Source organism: Hippichthys cyanospilos, chromosome 10, assembly GCF_059441005.1.
Source record: "Hippichthys cyanospilos isolate Australia breed blue-spotted pipefish chromosome 10, RoL_Hcya_1.0, whole genome shotgun sequence".
Classification (NCBI taxonomy): domain Eukaryota; kingdom Metazoa; phylum Chordata; class Actinopteri; order Syngnathiformes; family Syngnathidae; genus Hippichthys; species Hippichthys cyanospilos.
Window position 1 is genome coordinate 3,455,001 of NC_142378.1, and position 20,456 is coordinate 3,475,456.

At 39.9% G+C, this 20,456-nt stretch overlaps 1 protein-coding gene and 1 long non-coding RNA gene across 2 annotated transcripts in view; one reads left to right on the forward strand and one right to left on the reverse strand.

The window, feature by feature from the left end:
• The window catches only part of LOC148416635 (uncharacterized), a 21,961-nt gene extending 13,215 nt beyond the window's left edge, over positions 1–8,746 (forward strand). Inside the window, exon 2 of the long non-coding RNA XR_015866939.1 lies at positions 8,447–8,746. This is a non-coding gene — a long non-coding RNA (uncharacterized LOC148416635). The remainder of the gene's footprint in view (positions 1–8,446) is intronic.
• ttc14 (tetratricopeptide repeat domain 14) lies at positions 3,200–12,245 on the reverse strand. The gene is made up of 12 exons (XM_088425289.1): positions 11,753–12,245; positions 10,490–10,617; positions 9,802–10,001; positions 9,396–9,480; positions 9,089–9,218; positions 8,813–8,968; positions 8,439–8,510; positions 8,236–8,355; positions 7,504–7,626; positions 6,474–6,591; positions 5,842–5,951; positions 3,200–5,181 (listed from the first exon to the last, which is right to left on the reverse strand). Exons 1-12 carry the CDS (start codon positions 11,884–11,886, stop codon positions 4,335–4,337), a joined length of 2,223 nt encoding a protein of 740 aa, XP_088281415.1. The 5' UTR covers positions 11,887–12,245; the 3' UTR covers positions 3,200–4,334.
• Between the last annotated feature and the right edge of the window lie 8,211 nt (positions 12,246–20,456).

The window sequence follows — 20,456 nt, forward strand, 5'->3', positions numbered from 1 at the left end:
ACTCATGTCTTCGACTACATGTCCACGTCAAATCCAAGAACCCCTACTACAAGTCCAAATCCCTGACTACGAATCTAATCCAAGTCCCATGTCTCTGACTACGAGTCCATGTCAAGTCCAAATCCATGACCACAAGTCCAAATCCCTGACTAAAAGTCCTAGTCCCTGTCTACAAGTCCAAATCAAGTCTCGAATCTCTTACCAAATCCAAGTCAAGTCTCAAATTGCCGACAACAAATCTAACCCAAGACTCATGTCTTCGACTACATGTCCACGTCAAATCCAAGAACCATTACAAGTCCAAATCCCTGACTACAAATCTAATCCAAGTCTCATGTCTCTGACTACAAGTCCATGTCAAGTCCAAATCCCTGACTAAAAGTCCAAGTCCCTGTCTACAAGTCCAAATCAAGTCTCGAATCTCTTACCAAATCCAAGTCAAGTCTTAAATTGCTGACAACAAATCTAACCCAAGACTCATGTCTTCGACTACATGTCCACGTCAAAGCCAAGAATCCTGACTACAAGTCCAAATCCCTGACTATGAATCTAATCCAAGTCTCATGTCTCTGACTACGAGTCCATGTCAAATCCAAGAACCCCTACTACAAGTCCAAATCCCTGACTACGAATCTAATCCAAGTCTCATGTCTCTGACTACAAGTCCATGTCAAGTCCAAATCCCTGACTAAAAGTCCAAGTCCCTGTCTACAAATCCAAATCAAGTCTCAAATCTCTTACCAAATCCAAGTCAAGTCTCAAATTGCTGACAACAAATCTAACCCAAGACTCATGTCTTCGACTACATGTCCACGTCAAATCCAAGAACCCTTACTACAAGTCCAAATCCCTGACTACGAATCTAATCCAAGTCTCATGTCTCTGACTAGGAAGTCCATGTCAAGTCCAAATCCCTGACCACAAGTCCAAATCCCTGTCTACAAGTCCAAATCAAGTCTCGAATCTCTTACCAAATCCAAGTCAAGTCTCAAATTGCTGACAACAAATCTAACCCAAGACTCATGTCTTCGACTACATGTCCACGTCAAATCCAAGAACCCTGACTACAAGTCCAAATCCCTGACTACGAGTCCAAATGGTCCCAAATCTCTTACCATGTCCAAGTCAAGTCTCAAATTGAGTGACCAAGAACTCCCGACCACAAATCCAACTCCCAGACCCGAAGTCCCCAAAACCCTCGCACTGTTTCAGTGGTACTTGTCTGAAAAAACATTTCACACTGTCCGAATAAAGGTTGAGATGTACCGTATCACTGGTACTTATAAAGATGAAAAAGGACAGACTCAACAATCGCAAGAGCGTTCGGAATTCGACTTAGCGGTTAATCTGGCGTCCGAGATATAGTGGAACACAGAACCCCTGGCCCGTGCTGCATTTCCGCTGATGGGTCCGGTAATGATCCCGGGTTTGGCAGCTAAGCCTCAAGTAAGCTACTTTAGCAAAGGGTGATACACAGCTGGCCCACACACGCCAGCGCCGCGGCGCCTTTGATTATTGAAAGTGGCTTAAGGCGAGCGGTAAGCCAATAAAACCTCTTTGGGTTTACTCAAACCAGATAATAAACACTAATTTCAAAAGGTTTGAGAGATCGTTTTTAATATACTGCGGCAAGCGATGCGTTTATGAAACGGAGACGTCGAAGAAAGCCATCAGCATTCCTTCAAACGTCTTCTCTAAAACTAAAAAGAATAATAACCAAATCGGGTCAAATAAGGACTAAACAAACTCTTGGGGTTATGAATTCAATACAAAAAGTTGGGTTGAGTGATGAATTGACTCAGTTGTGTCAAAAATAACCCAATTTGGCTCCATTGGGGACGGATCCGCTCACGGGCGAATTTGGCCCAGCAATATGAAAACAATTAGGTCAAAAAAATAACACAATTTTGATCCAAAAGAGAAGAGACCCAATACTTGGGTTTATTTAACCCAACGATATTAAATTATTGGGTCAAAAATAACAATTTCAAGCCAAAGGAAAGAGACCTCAAATTCGGGTCTATTTGACCCAACAATGTCAAAAAAATGGATTAAAAAAAATTGCAATTTTGGGTCGAAAGGAAGTGACCCACTACTGGGGTCAATAATATGAAAACAATTGGGTCAAAAAGAACACCATTTGGACTCAAAACAGACAGACCCACAACTTGGATCATTTTGAAAAGACTTGTGTCGAAAATAAAAACTCTAGCCAAAAGGAGGTAACCTACTACAATTAATTTAACCCAACATGAAAATAATTGGGTCAAAAATGTCACAACTTCAAGCCAAAACAGGTAAAATTACTACCGGGGTCAATTTCACCCAAAAAATGAAAACAATTGGGTCAAAATCATGTCGAGCCAAAAGGAAAACACTTAGCAATTGGGTCAATTTGATAGGGTCAAAAATAACCCATTTTTGGGTCAATTTGAAAATAAAAACGATTGGCTCAAAAAAGGGTCAATTTAACACAAATTACTAATTTGTCCAACATAACCCAAAAAAAAAAATCCAAAAATTGGTTTCCAATTGACCCAAGTTGTACATTTTGACCTCATCGTTTTTCACTTGAAGGTGGCAAAGGAAAGCATAACTTAAAGCGGCGTCCTAAATGACCTCTACACTGAAAAACAATGACACGCCTGACCGGAAAACCCGCCCTCCTTTCTCCTAATCCATCCACTTGATACCTGATATCTGAAACCAGCAAAACCACAGAAAGAAAAGATTCAAGGAAACGAGCCGCTATTTATCCGTGTGAATGGTTAATTGCGGACTAGAACGGGATTAAAAGTGTCGTTTGCTCCAACTCGTCCAAAAATGGAACCAGGGACGAATGTTTGTGACCTGTCTTGGGGGACGCTAACTTTGGGTTAAGGTTGCCACACATAAGCGCATTGGGCGGACTTCAAACGGTCTCACTTCATGCTCGTTCCGGATCCAAATTGGACTTGAAAAGGATTGTGACGTAAAAGTCTTTCAAATTCAAGTGAAATTTTAGAGCTCTGAACACCCTCGCAGAAGTTCCGCCATGACTCGGGTTTTCACTGCTGTTGCACCATCATAGGGGGGGTTGTTCAAATTAATTTTCTTTCGCAATGAAATGCCTTGTATAGATTTTTTTTTTTTTTTTTAAATAAACCTCGTTGCTGGTTTTTTTGCATTATAAAAAGAAAAATAATGACCGAAAACTGTGAACGGTTTTCATGGCTGACTTTAATCAACTTTTACTGTATTTCACATTTGCTCCTTGGGGAGACAAACAAAAGACAAACAACAAAATGAACGGGAAAATGGACATGGACATTGTTTGACTCGTGCCGTCTCGAGGGAAGACGTTCATGTTATTTGGTCGCCAGCCGATAGCGAGGGCGCACAAAGAAAAATTTTGATTTACATGTAAAAAATAAAGTGTTATTAAGCTCAGTGTGGTTTTTAAACATTCTCCTAAGAGCCAGCGTTGTGTCCATTTTGTCTCAACGGGACAACAAATTCGATCGCATTGGCACTCAAACGTGAGACATCATTGTTAAGGCCGGGATGTCCTCCGCTGAGGACACGGGGACTTAGTAAGGTCGCTCCGCTGACTCAAAAGATATGGATCGATAACAAATGTCCACAATAGTGGACACAAATTAACAAGCTCGGGAGGAAATACAAACTGAAAGATGTGCAAACTGTGTGTGCTAATTTGCGCAATTTAAAGGCATGGTTTATGTTTAAAGATACTCTACTTTGGGTTTGGTGTCATATGATAAACGCATTCACTGCCATTGACGGCTATAGACGTCAAAAATCCATTAAGTGAGAAATTCTAATTGAAAAAAAACAATACAAAAACATGTCCTGGCTATTGGAGACACATAAAATACAAGCAATAAATGTAAGAAAAAAAATCTGTAGATGCTACCTTTTAAGTCCTAAATTGATCAATTAACGTAATTGATTACTTTAGTCCGTAATTCATTAAGTAGCGGCCATTTTTAGACACTCTTACCCAACACTTGAAAGAAAAAAAAACATGCTAAATGGAGTAGTTTATAAAATTGAAAATCCATTTTAAGAGAGATGTTAAATTGAATTTTAGCTTTTATAGTTGTGAAAGGCAATGAATAGCCTTGTAAAAATGGATATTGGACGTCTATAGTCGTCAATGGCAGTCAATGAATTAATTAGCTCAACTTTTTTTTTTTTTTTTGCCCTGGAAATTATGGTCTTGGCTTCCACTCAACTTCAGCAATAGAGAGACTATGGGCAACTCATTATTGAATGTACTTGCAGAAAAAAAAAAAAAAAGGCGCAATACTTTCCATCTCAGTCGAAGACGAGATTCAAATGGAAGTCGCTTCCTTTTTGGGTTCGATTCCTTTTTCTTTCTGAAACTTGGCAATCTGCTGAAAGATGTGCAACAAGTCCGCCGGAAGGTCCTTCTTGGACCTTCCTTCGGGTACGGAAATTTCTTCCTCCTCTTCGGCCGCGTCCCATTTTCCTCCTTCGGCCTTTCCCTCTCCCGTGTCGTTCTCCGCGTACGTTTGCTCTTCATCGCCCCGAAAGGAATTGGGCCTGGGAAAATCTTTCATTTGAAAGGACTTTCTGGAATACGCCGAGTCGACCGACGAGCAGGAAACTTTGCGTTTCCTCTCGTCGGCGCTGTTTCTTTCGGGGCCTTTTTCCTTACTCCTGATACTACTTCTCCCTTCTTCCGGATCGGAACTTTCACCTCTACTTTTCCTCCTCTTTTCCTCTCTCTCTTTTGTTTGGTTTCCTCCGCGCGACGGCCACTCGCACTCGTCCCCTTCGGAGGACGACAAGGAATACAGGCAGATTTTTGGGCCGTTTCCTTCTTCGGCTTTCCAGCTGGGCTCTCCTTCTTCCTCGTCCAGCGCCTCGAAAGCCTCCCATGACTTTTGGTTGAGGAAGGTGGCGGAGGTGTACGGAGGCTCCGGGTAGCACTCCCAATCCTCCTCCTCTTTCTCCTTCCTCCTTTTGGCACGCTTACCCTCGTCGCTCCGCCGGCTGCGGTGGCGTTTCCTTTCGCGAGCAGACTTTCGCTTTTTCTTCTTCTTTTTTTTGGATCTCCTGCGTGAGGAGGAGGAGGAGGAAGAGGAGGAGGTGGGAGATCTCCTGGGGGGGGAGGATGAGGAGGAGGAGCTGGATCTTTTTCGTTTGCGTTTCATCCTGGCGAGAAGAGAGACGCTGGGGAGTTTGGATTTGGCCCAAATACTTCAATTGATGCTTTGATATCTTTAGTTGCAGTACAGTGTTCCCTCTATATAATGCGATTCGCCTTGTTTTTTTTTTTTTGTCTACCTTTTGCTCAGGTTTACATTTTGGGGGTGTTTAAACAGAGAAAATGTGAGAATAATTAAAAAAAAAAACAGGGATGCTGATACTTTTTTTCAGACTGATACCAAAAAAAAAAAAAACAATACTTATGGTATCAATACAGTAAAAACCAAGGCCATTTAAAAAAAAAAAGACATATATTCCAATATAGTTTTCTTAAAATGTCATTAAATTAATGGCTTTTTTTTCATTTTATTGCATTTTTATTGATCATTAACGATGATCAATATTACTTTTTTACCAAGTAGTGATACTTGGGGGATTACTTACTTACTACACAAATTGCCTCGCCAGAAAACAGACATTTGAAAAAAAAAAAGACTTAAATATTCCAATATAGTCCTTTTCCTGAATTTTCATTAAAATAATATAATAAAATAAATCAACCTCTATGGATTCCACTTAGTGCGGGCGTTTTTGGGGGATCGTAACCCCAGCGATAAACAAGGGAACACTGCATACCTAAGAAGCATCCAATTTGACTCAACTCACCTCTTCTCCTCTTTTAAGATCTTACGTAATTTCTCAGCGCTGCTCTGACTGCTTTTAGCTTTCTCTTCGCCTTCCTTCGCCAGCGCTTCCTCCCGCAGGCGAATGGAATTCTTTATGACCGGCAGGCCAGACGATTCAAGTCACGACAACGCCGATCCGACGAGAAACGTAAAATGGCCGCGACCCAACACGCGCGACGGCCGACGCGCGGATTGAATTTGAATGTGACGATCCATTTTTTTACCACAGAGAAAGTGTTGGCATCCAGGAAAATGGACAAAGGCGGATGGACACAAGGCAAAAAGTTGGCAATGCGTTACCAGTTTGTTGACCGCAGTTGAGGGATGCAACAGTACGCGGGGAAGGAGGAGTCGTCATTTTCCAGGGTTTATTCCCCCCGTGTGACAAAGGCCGTGTCGGTCAGAAGGTCAAGTCCCAGGATCGCAAACATATGCACACACACACGAAAAATCTCATCAGTATTACAAACCAGTCAGACGACGCCGATCGGCCGAAGGAATAGCTTGCCGTGCCAAACGGCTCCCGAGTCGAGACCGCGTTTGAAAATGATCGATCGAGTGAGCGTGCCAGCACACGCGCCTCAAAGTCCTGGGGTGTTGGGGCCCACCCACCTGTATGGTCTCTGTGATTTTTTTCAAGGCCTCCTGGGCCTCGGGGTTTGCATTGTCCAGAGAAAGCGCTCTTCTGTACACTCCTTCTGCTGTTACCAGCTTCTCTTGCTCCTCAAGTCTGCAGAGGACAAAGGCGTCAAATGCACACTTTGCGTCGTCCAAAAGGAAGCGGATACCTTCACTCAAATAAAAATCGAGATTTGGGTTTTCGACCGGATTGCCAAACCCTTACGATGAACACGAAACCCAAATCGATTTTATTACCCGCCAGTTTGACTGACCTGGGAATGAAAATGCCATTGTTTGCAAAATCTCTTCAAGACCAAGAATAAAACATTGCATTTACTCAATTCAAATGAGGAAACGGGATTACGCGCTATATTACTGACGGAATATTAATTCAAGATTCGAGCGTTTTATTGTCATATGCATCGTAGCACAATGAAATCCTTATTTAGTTCACTTCCCTGAGCAAACTTACATTCCTCACAATAGAGCAAATAATGAAGTAGACCATAGTAGGCAATAAAAACAGTAATAGGGCAACAAGGGCAATGATAAAAAAGCACTAATATAAGAACAGACTCACAATCAACAAAAGGCAATTAACACCGATACAAAATATTGACTATAATAGTACGCTAATAGTATGAATGCAATTCATTAAAAATGAATTCCCTTTTGTTTTCTTTTCACACCTACTCATATTAAATGTATAATTATTAAGGATCTCATTGAATCAAAACTTAATAATATTGCTTGAACTCTGCAGCCTCATTTTGAGGAAATGTGATTTCTTTTTCTAACAGTGTAGAAAAGTACACCATTTTGCAGTCAAAAACGATGGCTACCACTAGCCCATCTTTTCCGTTCACAAAAAAAAAAAAAGGATGCAGTGTGCCAAATGGCGGAAAATCAGCAAAACTAATGCCTGTAAAAAAGGTTCCTAGCTAGGAGTTTTGTGTGAGTATGACGTCAATAGCATGGGTAAATTTAGCACACAAAAAATTTTTGTGAATGGACAACTTACTGTTTTCCTCTCTCAACCAGCGTTTGGCAGAGATACTTCTTGGCATTGCGGTGATCCGGACACGTCTCCAGGGCCAATTCAAAGTCGGATATCGCCTTTGTGATTACACCTTTATTAGCGTACCTAAAAAAAAATAACACTATCAATTAAAATATATCAAGAATCTTGTCTTTCCATCAAACGATGATTATAAGTGTACAATACACGTCACTTATGGATACTGAGCTTCTCACATTATTTTACTTTTCACTTCTAACATTCTTTTCCTTTTGTCTATTTTGCTTCCCAAAGGAAATTTCCAGCATTTTATCGCTCAATGATTGAAAACAGTCTCAACGAGAAGCATGAACATATAAATATTCTCTAAGGATAGGTAACACTAGAATTGATGATCCATGCAGGCAGACTTAATACAAAAACTGCAGCTGAATATTTGTTCATTTTGTTTTTGTTTTTCTGTTTTAGAATAAAGGGATGGAATTTAAAATATTTTTGATATGATTCTGACAAAATATACAGATGAATATATTACCTTAATATACATTAATATATTACACATGCACAATGAGTTTATAGTAGTTAGTTGTAGCCCTAAACTAGTTAATATCAGCATCCAGATTGTATGTGTGTAGTGTGCATTAATCGGTTAGGAAAAATGCATGCAAAAAAGCAAATTTCGACATATGCCTCAAAAACACTGCAGATTTAGACGAGGAATTGCAAAGAACTCACAGAGCTCCTCTTGCGACCAGGGCTTCCACATTGTTTGTGTCGATGTCCAAAGCTTTGTTGTACTCATTCATGGCTTCCACGTGGCGACCCTGTTTAAAGTGGCTCACACCAGCCTTAACACTAGCGGTTAAAAAAAAAAAAAAAAAAAGAAGGCATTGGGTCATTTGTGTGCAACTAAATAATCACATTACTGTGTTTTGTACCATTTCAGGGCCCAGGATGCCGACTGCTGCTTCCGAATGACGGATGCAAAATCTTCTTTTGCAAAGAGTTTACTGGAGAAGAGAGAAACATGAAAACATACTTGTGGTGAACATTATAGCAGTCATTTCTTGGTGCTTCTCAATTTTTTAGCAATGATGTACCCCACTGTGATTGGGGAGAAAAAAAAATCTCTGACACAATTTGGCAAGGTGTTACTTCATGTTCCAATTAATTTGCTCTTAATTTGAAAGGCAAAATGTACTGTGTCTGCATCAGCATTAAATTAATTTGCAGATACAAGCGCGAACCTGGTATCATATATTTCATTACAGTGCGCCACCCACAGGTGAGGAATGGTAGTCATCGTGTTTACCTTTGTAGGCCTCTCATCATTGATGGCGGATGGATGTCGCTGACGCCAATTTTGTCCAGCAGGTAGTCTACCACGCAGGGGTTATGGTAGCCATGGCAACCCCTCAGTATGCGCTCATATGTCTTGCTGGAGTCGCTGGCTGCGCAAACACTACGACTGAGACAAAAGGTGCCATGATTGACAAAGAAAACAATTATTGCAACGATGCCATTTTATGCTAATTTAATCTGTGGTAGTTTGCGTTTTTTTTTTTTGTTGTTTTTTTGGGGCTCTTACTCATATTGTGCAGGCAGCTCCTCCCTGGTCATGACTCCCAGTTGGATGCAGTCCGTTCTGGTAGAAATGGATGCTTGCAGAAGGGAGACGGTTATTTTTTCCTGGTAGCGGTCGATGTCTTTCACACCCGCTACAAAGTTAAAAAAAAAAAAAGAAAAAAAAAGAAATACTGTGGTTACTTGAAAAACCCATTTTTATGATGAATAATCCAAGCAATTGTCTGGTTCAAAAATTTAATAAAAATGCACTGCCATCAAAAATGCCAGCCAGTCCAAAAAAAAAAAATCTATATAATGGATTGAATCACCTCTTATTAAGTCACCAATCTGGTAGTACGACAAAGGATCATCATGGCTGCCAGTTGAAGGAATTTCTTTAATGTGACAAAGAGCCTGCAAATAAAGCGAAGATGATTTCTTTTCAATCTTGATAAACATGTAAATATAAAGTACAATGGAGATCAGAATTTGCCTATATTTCTACAATGGACTACCGGGACAGCTATCAGTTTTCCCCAGGCTTTTCCTTGCCCTCTTCCAGGCTAAGCGCCGCCCATTGACAAATATTTTCCCAGTCCGTCCCTGATCAACAGGCTCATCAATTTTTCTGGGTAAAACCATGATCATTTCACTGACGGCAGCACCTCACTAACTGTTCAAAACTCCTCTTTTAATGCCACTGATTAGTGTAGAAGACATTGACAATTAGCTTACTGATAACTCCAGGTCTTCGATGTCTCTGTTCAGCCCTCCTGCCATGCAAATCAGCGTGAGAAAGAAGCCGTATTCTCGAACGTTGTTGATCCTCCCAATCACGATGTCTCCCGGTTCTAAATCGCGGTAAAGCATGGCCCTTCTCTCCTCAAAAGGCACCTCCATGAATAACTCCAAGGGTGGCATGACAGCATAGACCTCTGGAAAGATGATTTAAAAAAAAAAAACACACACACACACAATTATTAAGCAGCTCAATACCAACAATGATATTTATTTTATTTTTTTTCAATATTTTTCTGTATCTGGCTAGGGTCTAAAATAGGCTGGTACTGATTGAGTTAATAACTCATTATTTAAAAAAGAATCACTGTATTCGAGCCAAAAAAATGAGCATACATATTGAATTTCCCCCTCCAAAAAATGGACCAATCCAGCTAACAAGTTAGCACATACAAACATTTAGCCGAGTTTTTACGTAAGACAATAATGAGTTATCCCAAAATAAAATAATAATGGTAATAATAAACTTTCAAAGGGTGAGGTTTACTTTATATTTAATTCAACCATTGTTTTTATAGGTATATGTCAGTTGAGAATGTTGAATCATTCAATGCCATTCCACAGATTAACTAGTCATTTAGCAATGTTTTATATGAATATGAAAAGAGAGCAAAGAGTGGACAACCTGCAGCCTCCTCTTGTTGTTCTTCTTCTTCTTTTGGGGTTGCAGTCCTCCATGATGGACTGAAAAGAATGTCAGCCTTCCTAGCAATGAATTGCTCCACAAGGGGGTTGCTCTGCTCTTCTCCATTTCTGTCAAATATATGAGAGCATTTCAGAATTTAAGTTACACCTGCTTACATGTAAGCGATTATCTAGCTACGGTTGCGAAGATTTGTTTGAAGAATTTTTTTCTCATTTGAAAATATGAGAAATATTCTAAATATACTCGACAGAAATAATGAATACTAATTCAAAATCAGTTTTAACATAAGCCTAACATTCATAGCTTGTGCATAATTTGCTAGTTATTTTGATATTTAAGAAGTACAAGTTAATCCTTTCTATATAATTAGCTTCATCATTAGTTTTGAAGTATAATTAGGACTTTTCAAAACATGTTTTTCTAAATACTGTTGAGGAAAGGTCCGCTAATAACAGTAAACAGTTCATCTTGGGAATGAATGAGATCATTTGACAACTATGTTATATTTTATATACAACACAATTTTCCACTTCCTGTCAACCGAAAACGACATCTCTTGTGCTCAAGGCGTAGGTAACGACCAATCGTGGCTCACCAGAGGGTCATGTGACATTTAAAAGCTGAGGAAAGATTGACTGGTTGAGCCTTTAACACATGCCATGCCATTTTCGGCTCAAATTAATTCATTTAATGCCAAAGATGTCATTTTACATTGCTAAATGTCAAAACGTCCAATCCCAGGTTTTTATTTATATATATTTTTTTCAAATATGGCATTTGAGTGTTAGGCTGAAGGAGTATCTGCATAGGGTTAAAAAAGTTTATTATACACTAAATATTAAAGTTTTTGCTGCTTAAATAAAAAGGCTGAACAAGTGGACTCTCCTTTAAAACGTGACGATAAAGTTGTTAGTACCAATTGCAAACATATCTTATAAAATCACCAATCCAACATTGCACCACTTTTGCAAAATCTCAGTTTGGTTCATTTCCATATCCTCGATTATTAAAATGAGAAATTAATCGAATTAATTCGATTTTTAAGAGGAATTAATCGAATTAATTCGATTAATTGCCCAGCTCTATGCGTACCGGTATCGTCCGGGGTAAAAAAGAGGTATCAAATTACCCTACTACAACATTTTTCAGATATGAGCGAACGTGAATTTGAAAAGATGTGCAAAAAGGCCGTGAAAGAATCGGTAGAAGGATGCTGGAAATAAAGATTTGGAAGCGGCTTACCGATCATACGGAGCCTTGTAAAGATCGGTCACCACGGCTTGAAAGTCGGGGTTCTCCGTCTGCTCACATTTCAATTTGTTGAACAAGGACTCTCCGTGATACGTCAGACACTGTCTCAACAAGTCTCTGTCCATCGTGCGCGGATGAACGGCTCACATTATTTTGTTGGGGAAAGCGAATCGACCGGATTAAAATCGACGAGGAATAAATAGGAGAGTTTAACGACATTGAATTGAGCTGATTTGCAGCGAGCGATATATCAAACTAGCATGACTAGCAGTGAGAACGCAAACTGAAACTTCCGAGCAAACGCCAGGTTGTTCCTGTTTGCTAACTTCGTAAAAATAAAATGATGAATACCAAGATAATAAACGCTCCTCACGAGACAAAACTATTGTATACGCGAATGAAAGACATGTTTTTATCTTTACTCCTTTTCCAGTACCACACTGCTACAATGAGCGCCCCACTCAAATGTCAACACGGTGCACAAGCAGCTAAGCAACTGAGCATGCGCATGGGGTGTTACACCATAAGAAGTCGTGTCAAACAAATCTCCGGTCGGAACAAAATTCGCCAACAGTGGAGATTTATTTTTAAGAGGATAAATGATGCAAAACTTAGGCAAGCCAATTCACATCGTTTTACAAACACGACGATAAAACTAAGAATACAATATAAGAATCGAAATCAACGACGAACCAAGAAGCTTTTATATGGGAATTATTGATTTGCATATCTTGTTTTTTGATTCGAGACTCAATCAAAAATAACTTCAATAACGTGGTTATTTTTGTGAATATGAAACTTTCCTAAAAAAAATTGAAATTGAGCAATTGTGCACATATTTTTATCATCCGATTCAAAACAAGTGGTAACATCTCAGGCATCGTATTTTTTTTTTTACATATGATGATAAAATAACAAAAATAATTCGAATAAAAGACAAAAAAAACTATTCACATTTATAAAATCAAACTAAAAAATTAAGAAATTGAGCAGTAAAAAAAGAACTCCCTTGAACAAAGCCTTATGAAGAGGAAGAAAACTCAAAAACCCCTTCTGGGAAAAAAAAAGAAAACATGAGAAGGGACTGCCCTGGAGCATGTAGATGTTGAACAGTAAAGGACCAAGTACTGACCCCTGCGGGACACCACATGTAACGTTGCCATGAGGAACACAATGCGTGCTTTAGTGATTAAATCATTTGTGATCTTATCAATTGAACCAAAGAAGCCGTTAAGAAAATGCAGCAGTGATTGATGAGTTTACATTGCGGTTCTTATAATCTTGGTCGTGTTCAATATGACCACACTGAGCTAAGAATTTCAATGCTATAAGATAATGATTAAACATAGCACTGGTATAGAAATAACTGCACTCAGAACCCGTTTGACAACAATGTGAATTTGTTCTTTGTTGATTTAGTTCAGATTACTACAAGCTACCTGACACCAACTGGGTAATCCATTGGAAAAGGTCCATTGTCTGCTCATTCAAGGTATTGGAATTTTTTTTAATCCATGTATTTTATTGTGTTGGTTAGAGTAACACATAAATGTGGTCGCAAAATAATTCAATCCAACACAGACTGAGGCCAAACAACTCTTGTTTTTATTCTAAATGTGTTTTGTTTATTCAGTTTAAGCATGGTTACTAGTATATATGTAATTCTAGTTGGTGGAAAAACCCAGATCAACAACTCCAACTGGAAATGTTTTTTTTAGAGATCGCCTTGCAAATCATAATATCATAATATCATATTATATATATATATATATATATATATATATATATATATATATATATATATATAAAATTTAGCCTATTCATTTGTGTCCACTGTAGTGGACAAGGACCAAAAATCAATGGTCTTTATCTTTTGACTCATTGGAGCTACCATTCTGAGTCCTCATGTCCTCAGTAGAGGTCATACCGGCCTTTCCACAGGTGTCTCGTTTTTTGAGTCAGACGCGATTCATTTTGCTGTTTGGCTGAGGCAAAATTGACACTAGCACGAACACAAATGAACGGCTCTCATTTCCTCAGTATTTTCAGCCCGGAAAAATGGAATGCAATCCGAATATGGAAATGCATGGAATGAAAATATGTAAGCTGTAGTTTTAAAGATCTGGAGCCTTCCTGTTGTACATTTCTTGCTCAATCGCAGAGGGTGGAGCAAGAACAAGGAAAGAGCAAAATGCAAAGGCAGGCTCCTGGAAATGACAGACGAAGACCAAACCTTGATGCTGACTGGAGAAATGGAGAGACATATCCCAGTTGTTGCCACAAAAATGAACAGAAAAATCATTTCTTGGATATATTTCTATGGATATTTGTACGCATCTTTTCAAGGTAACTTTTTGGTTTGATCATTTCCTGAAAAGTAAAAGTTGTGGAAACTATTTTTTTTTTTTTCAGATTATCATCACTCGTGTGATGTTTACAAACATCAGACAGGTTTGATTTATAAACATCACTTAAAATGTTAAACTTGTGGTATATCATGGCGCAATAGGAGGTTCTGTTTTTGCTTTCTTTTCTCTGCCTTGCTTCTGAATGTTGTGTTTTCTTTGCACATTGAGAGGTGCCTCCTGTATGAAATGTGCTATATCAATAAATCCGCCTTGCCCTGCCTATGGAAAAACAAACAAATATTTTCACATATTTCTTAAAAGGTACTTGGTATCTACAACTTCCAAGAGAGCCACCATCCTACAGGTTTTCAATGTTTCCCTTTTCTAACAGACCCGATCATTCATATCAGGCATCTTCTTATCTGGCTCTCACAGGAAGTAGGAGAGAGTTATTAAAAATAAGCATGTATGCAACTCACTAGGAATGGGGTTGCCATACTCGTATATGCTCTTAATAAATGTTTGTTTTCACCAAAACATTGAGAGAGGATTTTGGTAATCTGACCTATTACTGCAGGTCTTTAAAAAATGGTAGATTATTTAGTAGATTATTTAGCCAAATCCAGTCCTCCAGAGACACGATCCAACCTGTTTTCGATGTTTCCCCTCAACCAACACACCTGATTGAAATCAGGGTTGTTCCTGGTATCTGCAAACCTTGCCGATGACCCGATCATTTGAATAAGGTGAGTTAGTTGAGGGGGAGAAAACAAAAATGAGCACAGGCTGAATTGTGCCTTACGAGAACTGGATTTGGGCACCCTTGCTCTCACACAATCATAAAAACATGCCTGGTTTTTAACTCACGTCATGAATACATGAAGCATTAATTTTTCTTCAAGCCTGTGCTAAAGAGGTCTGAAGTTTTGCTGATAAACAATCTAAGGCATAACTTTAATTCTGTGACAAAGCTGATGCAGGTGTCAAGCTGATCCTGAGAAGCCACATGGATGAAGGATCAGAAGATAACCTTACCTGACTCATGAAGCTGATTTCATGATAGAATCAAGGAAGTTGGGAGCATTTTAATGCCTAATGTTAAAATGTTTATTTTTGATGTTTGATTATTAACAGAGGTTAACAAACCATTGAACTATGACCGCAAACTGAGGTCAAAATATGAGCTCATACATTTCCTGTCCAGAAAGGTTTTAGGACGATGACAGTTTTGCAAAGATTATTCCTATTAGGATTACATCTTATTGACCATACATGTATTTCTATCTAGATATAATTCACATTTTACTGACTCATTCGTGAACTACCACAGTTACAGATTCAGCGGTGCCAACCACGACTCCAGGAAGCAGCACTATGGCAGCAACGGAGGATAATAAATCATTCACGCCGGGGAATCAATCAGACACAACAGAAACCAGCAGCGTGCTTAACATTACAGCTTCCCACCAAGATGGAACAACAACCGCGAAAAATGATTTGAGAACTACATCAAGAACTACCATGTCCACAGATACTACAGACACCCCTACCACACCTTTTATAGCAATAGCACCTGAAACAACCCAAAACCTGTCCGCAGCCACAACTACAATCACAAATCCTGCAACAACTGCAAACAGATTAAGAACAACTGCAGCTCCAACTACGACAAACACAACTATCACTACACAACAAAACACAACCATATCCACAACGCCGACAATACGAAGCACCACAACAGAAACAACAAACGCAGCAGTTACCAAAACTCAAACTACATGTACAACCATATTTCAAATACCAGAGACAACGACAAGCATACCTGTGACTACTGAAACACAAAACTCAAGACCAACAACAACTACAGCACCAAGAACCTCAACTACAACTACTGCAACCAATAACAAGACAATGACTACCAAAAGTCAAAACATACTTACAATAACATCCGAAACGCCTGCCACAACCATGTCCACATCTGCCACAACAATGACTCCCATTCCAACAACACCACAAAACATAACTATATCCACAACGAGAACATTACCAAGCACCACAAAAGCAATGACAACAATGTATCAATCAACTATAGTGCCAAGCACCACAGAAGTTCCAACCACAGAAAACAGGTCCACCACCACAGTGAATCAAGGCACAACCATGCCCACATCAAGAACAACTGACACATCTAGTATGAGTTCCATCCTCACAACACCACAAGACACAACTATCTCCAAAACTAGCACATTATTAAGCACCACAAAAGCATCAAGAGCGACTACATTGCCGGGTACAACAGAAAACAGATCTACAATTACAGCAATGCCTGACACAACCATGTCTACATCTGCAACAACAGATGCATCTAGAACGAGTTCCATCCCCACAACACCGCAAAACACAACTACGTCGACAACTAACACATTACCAAGAACCACGGAAGCATCAACAATATCTATGGCAACTACAGTGCCGAGCACGACAGAAAGCAGATCGACAATTACAGCAACTCCAGACACAACCATGTCCACATCTGCAACAACTGACACATCTAGTACAAGTTCCATCCCCAAAACACCACAAGACACAATTATCTCCACAACTAGCACATTATCAAGTACCACAGACGCGTCAACAACAATATCTATGGCAACTACAGTGTCAAACACAACAGAAAACAGATCTACAATTACAGCAACTCCAGATACTACCATGTCCACATCTGCAACAACAGATGTAACTGTGACTCCCATTCCAACAACACCCCAAATCACAACTATATCCACAACTAGCCCAATAGTAACCACATCAAAAGTAACAACAATATCAACGGCAACTACAGTGCCAAGTAGCACAGAAAAGAAATCCACAACTACTGACAAAATCATGTCCACGTCTGCCACAACAGACGCAACATTAACTCTCATTCCAACAACAGGAAAGAACACAACAATATCCACAACTAGCACATCAAGCACAAGAGCAATAAGTACAATATCTATGGCACCTACATTGCCAAGTACAACAGAAAAAAGATCTACAACGACAGCAACTCCTGACACAACCATGTCCACATCTGCAACAAGGAGCATTACAACAACATCCAATGCAACTACAGTGCCAAGTACCACAAAAGTCTCAAACCCAGAAAAACGATCCACGACTACAACTCCAGACACAACCATGTCCACATCTGCAACAACGAGCATTGCAACAACATCCAAAGCAACTACAGTGCCAAGTACCACAAAAGTCCCAACCCCAGAAAACCGATCCACGACTACAACTCCAGACACAACCATGTCCACACTTTCAACAACAAGCATTACAACAACATCCAATGCAACTACAGTGCCAAGTACCACAAATGTCTCAACCCCAGAAAACCGATCCACGACTATAACTCCAGACACAACCATGTCCACATCTGCAACAACGAGCATTGCAACAACATCCAAAGCAACTACAGTGCCAAGTACCACAAATGTCTCAACCCCAGAAAACCGATCCACGACTACAACTCCAGACACAACCACGTCCACACTTGCAACAACGAGCATTACAACAACATCCAATGCAACTACAGTGCCAAGTACCACAAAAGTCTCAAACCCAGAAAAACGATCCACGACTACAACTCCAGACACAACCATGTCCACATCTGCAACAACGAGCATTGCAACAACATCCAAAGCAACTACAGTGCCAAGTACCACAAAAGTCCCAACCCCAGAAAACCGATCCACGACTACAACTCCAGACACAACCATGTCCACACTTTCAACAACAAGCATTACAACAACATCCAATGCAACTACAGTGCCAAGTACCACAAATGTCTCAACCCCAGAAAAACGATCCACGACTATAACTCCAGACACAACCATGTCCACATCTGCAACAACGAGCATTGCAACAACATCCAAAGCAACTACAGTGCCAAGTACCACAAATGTCTCAACCCCAGAAAACCGATCCACGACTACAACTCCAGACACAACCACGTCCACACTTGCAACAACGAGCATTACAACAACATCCAATGCAACTACAGTGCCAAGTACCACAAAAGTCTCAAACCCAGAAAAACGATCCACGACTACAACTCCAGACACAACCATGTCCACATCTGCAACAACGAGCATTGCAACAACATCCAAAGCAACTACAGTGCCAAGTACCACAAAAGTCCCAACCCCAGAAAACCGATCCACGACTACAACTCCAGACACAACCATGTCCACACTTTCAACAACAAGCATTACAACAACATCCAATGCAACTACAGTGCCAAGTACCACAAATGTCTCAACCCCAGAAAAACGATCCACGACTATAACTCCAGACACAACCATGTCCACATCTGCAACAACGAGCATTGCAACAACATCCGAAGCAACTACAGTGCCAAGTACCACAAAAGTCCCAACCCCAGAAAACCGATCCACGACTACAACTCCAGACACAACCATGTCCACATCTGCAACAACGAGCATTACAACAACATCCGAAGCAACTACAGTGCCAAGTACCACAAAAGTCCCAACCCCAGAAAACCGATCCACGACTACAACTCCAGACACAACCATGTCCACACTTGCAACAACGAGCATTACAACAACATCCAAAGCAACTACAGTGCCAAGTACCACAAAAGTCCCAACCCCAGAAAAACGATCCACGACTACAACTCCAGACACAACTATGTCCACATCTGCAACAACGAGCATTACAACATCCAAAGCAACTACAGTGCCAAGTACCACAAAAGTCCCAACCCCAGAAAACCGATCCACAACTACAACTCCAGACACAACCATGTCCACATCTGCAACAACGAGCATTGCAACAACATCCAAAGCAACTACAGTGCCAAGTACCACAACAGTCCCAACCCCAGAAAACCGATCCACGACTACAACTCCAGACACAACCATGTCCACATCTGCAACAACGAGCATTACAACAACATCCGAAGCAACTACAGTGCCAAGTACCACAAAAGTCTCAACCCCAGAAAACCGATCCACGACTACAACTCCAGACACAACCACGTCCACAACCACAACTACAACCCCCAAAACTACCACACCACCTAGCACCACAATATCAATAGCTACAACAACTACATTGTCAAATACAACAAAAAACAGACCCACAAATACAACTCCAGGCATAACCCCATGGAACAAAACTACACCCGGGACCATCACAACGCCAAGCTTAACAACAATGACAAACACTACAGTTACCAAAGGTAAGAGACTCCATTGATCTCTTTTTTTAATGGTAGATTTTAAATTTCAATATATTACTGTAAATTCACTATTGGTGTAAAATAATTCCATGTTCCTTCCTCTTAGCACCAACACGCCTCTTTCTAGCCCATATCCGCATGAAGTTAAATGTGCTTCATGGGGTTACCAATGATGCCATCACTGATCTTGTGGAAGTGGTAAGTGAAATATATGTACAGTATATATGAAATATAAATAATTTCAGAGCAATGGTGAGTAATATTTGTTTATTATGTCTCTGTCTTTTTCAGTTTTTCAGAGAAGAGCTTCTGATTGGAATTTCATACAGCATCAACGTCACTAAAGTTCTTAGAATTGGCAGTTAAAGCTTTGCTAGCTATTGTATGTCACCCATGACTGTTGTGTCACCAATGACAATGCGCATCTGCAGTGGGGGGAGATTTGTTTGTAGTTGCTCAGTCCTAGTTTCAGGTTTCTTGCTGATAAGAACATTCTGGGAATGCAGAACAGATTTACATTCTTTCTCTGATTCGCTATTGGCCAGGAAATGCAAGATAGAATTCATTTAATTCCCTAATTACAGTTTTTTTTTTTTTTTTTAAGTAAACAACTTCAGCAATACTTTGTTTTACTTGTAGTGTATGTGACGGATGTTTTTTAGACAAATTTAGACAAATGTTAATGAAACAGTCTTCTATAGTTGTAGGGCAAGCAGTTATAAATGAGAACCGACATCTACCATTTGGGTGTAATGTAAAGCATGATGATATGGGCATGATTGGGAATTGCACTCAGGCATAATAAAAATGATGGTGTGTCATAGCCTAAGGTTAAACCCCTCAGCTGGCTTCATTTTCGTGTTACACTTATATTACTGTGCGGTGTTTCAATTGCAGTGTGACTGTAGAACCACAGACATCCTAATTACATGAAGTCTCAGGACTAAAAGGGAAAAAAGAATTAATGTGAGTCCACACAGAAGTAGACCAGCGCCTGACAAATGATGGACAAAAAAAAAAAAAAAAAAAAAAGTCAAACATCGATTGCAATTTCGCCTGGCTTGAAATTCTACAATGACCAATCAGACAG